Source organism: Acanthisitta chloris, unplaced genomic scaffold (genome assembly GCF_000695815.1).
Source record: "Acanthisitta chloris isolate BGI_N310 unplaced genomic scaffold, ASM69581v1 scaffold5338, whole genome shotgun sequence".
Taxonomy (NCBI): Eukaryota; Metazoa; Chordata; class Aves; order Passeriformes; family Acanthisittidae; genus Acanthisitta; species Acanthisitta chloris.
The window spans coordinates 12,497-17,554 of record NW_008686316.1 but is presented as its reverse complement, the minus strand read 5'-3'; the positions used below and the strand labels follow the sequence as shown (position 1 = coordinate 17,554).

General features: G+C 42.1%; 1 protein-coding gene across 1 annotated transcript in view; it reads left to right on the top strand.

Moving 5' to 3' along the window:
* Window positions 1–315: 315 nt before the first annotated feature.
* RNF128 (ring finger protein 128, E3 ubiquitin protein ligase) overlaps window positions 316–5,058 on the top strand; it is a gene marked incomplete at its 5' end in the record, with an annotated part of 11,609 nt that continues 6,866 nt past the window's right edge. Inside the window, one exon of the mRNA XM_009080063.1 lies at window positions 316–588. Coding sequence (XP_009078311.1) covers window positions 316–588 — 273 coding nt within the window. The remainder of the gene's footprint in view (window positions 589–5,058) is intronic.

Genomic DNA, 5,058 nt, shown 5'->3' with positions numbered 1-5,058 from the left:
ATTTATTTTTAACTTCATGTAGTTCAAAGACGTGTTAAAATGTAAATTGCCAAAGTGTTGTGTCTAAAATAGAACAATGTGTGTCCTATATAGGAGTGAGGAGTGCTATGGAGAGGAATGAATTCTAAATATGGTTCACTTATGAAGCTCATAGGTAATCAGACATATCTTTCAGTTGGACAAGCGCATGTTGATGACACTTGTTCCATCAGCTCATGTTGAATCTACAAATACTAGTTAGAAACTTCCCACAGTCCTTTCTTTAGCACTTGAACATCTAAGACAATGACTTTGATACAAAACCTTGGAACTTAGCATGGTCTCCCCTTCTCCTTTGCAGGTGCTGGAAAGATTGTTGCAATTATGATTAGCAACCTGAAAGGCATGGAGATCCTGCACAGGATTCGGAGTGGCATGAAAGTGACGATGGTCATCGAGGTTGGGAAGAAGCGCAGTCTTTCAATGAGTGTGTTCACCATCCTCTTCATCTCCGTGTCATTTTTTGTTGTTGCAGCAGCAGCGTTGGGCTGCTTCATCTCTTACTCTGCTCGGAGACTCATTATTGCAAGGGCCCAGTCCAGGGATCAGGTGAGTTTGTGCCATTGCTTTGTTTTATAACCCCAAGCCTCCATGGTATAGATTCTGGGGGCAAAACACTGATTAAGCACCAAAATGACTGAATTTATTTGTTCTATTGGAAAGAACATGATCTTTAAAATGCTAAGGGATACATCTTTATACAGCTTAAAACTTTCCTAAAGAACTGCAAAAAAATAAACTGTCTGGAGAAAGCAGCTGATTGTGTTTAGCTAACTGTGGTTCCTACAAGTTTTACTCCCTGAACTACAGTGCAGCTGTAATGCTGATGTATTGGAGGCTGTGAGAGAGCTAAACTGCTTTTAGTTGACCCTCATCCTTCCCCCATAGCACTGCTTATGTGCTTGCTGTAACTACAAATGTGTCTGCAAAGTGGGGCATGAGTTTAGCTTTGTGTAGGTCACAGGCTGGGCTGCTGCTTGTTGAAAGCTGCTTTCTGACTGCAAGATCTCTGAGTATTGCAGTGACAGCCTCAATGAGGAGTTGAAAAAGAGCACTGTTAAATTGTGTTCTCTTTAAACCCCTGGCAGGGAGTTGCTAAATGGGTTAAGTTTCCAGGTATCTCTCTTCTGTCCAATAATCTGATCAGCTGATAGGGCTAATGCTCACAGCTTTGTCTTCAGTCTGATCAGACCTGCCTTATACCTGCTACTTCAGGGCTTAAGCAAAAGCCTTAAGAGCAAAACCAAGGGCCTGGCGTGACATCTGTCAAAGGTGACCTTGCACTTAGAGCTGTGTTGCAAAGGAGACCATTGGTATTTGCAGTGCTTGTTGCAGGAGCTACATGAAGTCAGAAAGAAGAGTGGGTAGAGTATTTTCCTACAGACAGCTCTAGCCCAAGCATCTTGCTCTAGCAGGGCTCAGAGCAGGGGACTTATCTCTGGATCGGTGGTTCTGTAGTTAGAGGGACAGACTTCTCTGCCATTGCAGAAAACCTGCCCTACTGAGCTTCTGGAGATTTCAGGCCCCTTGAACAAGATCCTTCTGAAATAAGCTGATGAAGCTACAATTTGGATACGGGTATTGAAATTCAGGCCAGTTTGGGGCCTCTATAATGTTTTAGGACTGGCTGTATTCTCGCTAGTAATCATAGTCAAGTTTGTGCTCTGAAATTGTGTTGTCCAAGTGTAATCTTATGGATGATAGTCAATCGTCTATATCCTTACTGAGACTAGAGCTGTAACAGTGAGCTGAACTGTATTTGTGCCTCATCTACATTGTGTTTGCCTCAGCTTCTGGACTAGGCCTCCTCAAAGTGCTGTATTTTAACTCCTTTGCATGTTCTGGTGTCATGCCACACCTGGAAGTCACGTGAGGATACCGTAAGGGAATAAGGGTACAGTAAGGGAATAGTTGGAAGAACAGTATTGGAAGTTGTCATCTGCCTGTGAGATGTAGTGTTGCCACTCCTGGATGTCACACGGAGCTGTCTCTGTAACCCAATGCTGTCCTCTTGGTGACATCAGTGGACAGAGATGCACACTGTGTCCTGCTGATGAATCCTCTCTTTCATTCCCTGCCATCTACTCTAGTCTGAGAACTCTGTCTAATCCTAAACAAACCTGCACAGGAAAAACTGGATGCCCTAGAAGTCAGTCTGCAAAACCTACTGTTAAGTCATATTAAATTTTTTCCTTATTTGAAGGTATTTAACAGTGGAGTTGTGGAGTGCAGGTCTATTCTGAGCTATCAGGCTTTCAAGAAGCTACAGGTATTACTAATGCTTCAGTGGTAGCTGGTACTGGGAAAATCTAGTCTGCTTAGCTAACACTTTCATAGACTCTTTCAGTCTTGGGTTCTGTGTGCACGAGGAGTTTACTGTAGATAGAAAAATAACATTGATAAATGACATGCCAGTTCCACATGATTTCAGCTGAACTGAAATCAAGGAGCCTTAAGAAGTGCTTTATAAAGTATAAGAATAGAAGAAAGCTTCTCTGCTATCAGGGGGTAAAAATGCACTATTTTGTAAAAGTGAAATTCAAGACAAGGAGTTGTTTTCAATTGTTTTTATACCCTGGCATCTGACTGACCTCACTGTGAGTAGATAAGCAGAGGATAACAAAAAAGTGCTTGTTAGTGAAGGTGAACTACTAAAAGGTGACTCTACAGTGTGCCCTGGTAGCCAGCTGATTGGATTTTTAGTGTAGATCCAAAGTTTGAGACTTTTAGCTGCTTTGGCTCTATGAAGTACTGAGCATTAGTCAAACAACTTACCAGCTTGCATTGTACCTGGGTGGCTTTCCTGTCATTGTTCAGCCCTTTGAAAACTCAGATTGGCTGGACTTCAGTCTGTGAAGGAATGTGTTTTGTGTCCCTTCTTGCACAGATGTGGAAGGGTTACACATTCTTTTGGGAGGTGTCTTTCAGAAGCAGTCAAGTGTATAGATAGTGAAGTGTTATAAATTTTCCCTCTTTCCAAAGTGCTCTGCTGTTCTGAATGCATCCCTTTGCTGCTCTTCAAAGTACCTGTCTGCCTTTTTTACTTTCCCTGAGGGATTATCTTGCTGTTGTGTGAGGAGTCTTTTAAAGGGTCGCTCAGCCCCTTGAACCAAAGTGAACACTTTTGAATTGCTCTCAGAATGTTATGATGAGGTAATTGTGATATGTGACAATGATGTGCTGCAGCTTGTCTCATGTCTCTTCTGGTTCCCGACTGGCTTTTTCTTGTGGACTGAGGCTCAGCCCTAGGAAAGTTCTTGCCCTGGACTAAAACGGGTGGTAAAGCTTGAGTCTCACTTGCTTACTAAGGGGTAAAACAGAAAGAAGGGAGAACATTTTCTAGATGTTTTGTCTCTTCTGCAAGGCCTCTTGAAAACAAGAGCCTGCCTAGATGTGTTTCATTCATGCTTGGGACTGTTGTAACCCCAGCTTGAGTTGGATGGCTTCCAGGTACTACCATGTTGGCAATATGTTTTTCCTTTTATTTTGGCTTGACTGAAATCAGACTTCAGTGCTCTCTGAAACCATCTCTTGTCTTACAGACAGACTGTTGAGTACCTTTAAACTTTCCCATTTGCCAATACCATTTCTGTATCTCTTGGTGACTACTTGCTGCTTCTGGTGAAGGCACTTTTTCTGGATGGCTTGATCACATATAACCCAGGCTTTAAATGTATTCTTCACTGCAGGTATTTCTTGAAGGCAGCTGCTGTCTCTGACTCTGCCTGAGCAGGAATTGCATACAAGTCAGCAATGTGAAACTGTGCAAAGGGTTTCTTTAAAAATTTGGGTCACTATTGAGAAGAGATAGTCGTATCATCTGGTCCAAGTGGAAAGATAAGTTTAATAGCACATCTGTCCATACCACAGTTAGTTAAAACAGAGTAGTTCTTTCCTCATGAGCTAGCTAGCTAAACTGTTTACAACCTGCTAGTTCTTATCAGAAGGCATCTTTTCTTCTGGGCTTGAAATTCAAGTCCCCACCTCTGCAGTCTCTTTCTGCATCATGAGGTTGGTGAGCAAGAAGGTGGAAAAACAAGGCAAGTGTGGTAGGTGGCTTGCTACCTTTCTAGTCAGAGCAGTACTAACAAATTCAGTTCCTCAATATAGTAACCTTCCTTAATAATGCAGAAATGGTCAATGATGCTATCTGTGGCCTGGTTTCTAATTTCAGCTCAACTCTTAACTTCCGTTGATTCCATAAAGATTAGATGTTGCAGCTGAGAAATGACCTAATTAATGGTTTTGGAGGAGGCAAGTTTCTCAGCTTTCCACAATTCAAAACTGTTTTCATAGCAGTAGCTACCTGTGGGGAAGAACTTCCTTAACTTAGAGGAGAAAAGCAGGAGTTCCTCACCTACTTAGAGCTTTCTGGTCTGCACTGCATTGACCACGCTCACAGGGTGCCAGGAAGGCACCTTTATGCCAAAAGGGCTGGAGAGAAAATGGGCAGCATTGGACTAGGGAAGGCTGAGGAGTAAGTAACTGCAAACCTAATTGTCCCAAATAGACACCTTGCTACTTCAATATGCCAGAGCCTGGATAGGAGCTGGGACCTGACTGTTTTGTAATATCTTGATTCTTTTCTCTCAACTTAGCTATTTTTTCTGAGTTGCCAGGTTGAGGCTTTTAGACTTCTAACATAATTAACATCTAACATTTACTTGAAAAACTTGGCTTTGCAAAATACATTCTAATCTCGAGTATCCTGGTAGACTACTCAGGTTGCAAGAGGAAGCTTTTTACTTTCTCCATCCCCTGGAGGGGTGTTCTGCTGTACTTGCCAAAATCAGTGGTAAAGGTGACTTTGACATTGGTGCATTTAATGAAGAGCAATTAAACTGGTGCCAATGCAAAACTTAAAATATTGTTTTGGTAAATTATTAACTATGCAGCCAGTTGGGTCCTGTCTAATATGCTTGGCCTGACATTAGATGTGTAGATGAGATACCATATGAGGGAGTACATTCCTAGAAAGTTTAGTTTTCCATTAATAACAAGTAGTGGTGACAGTTCTGA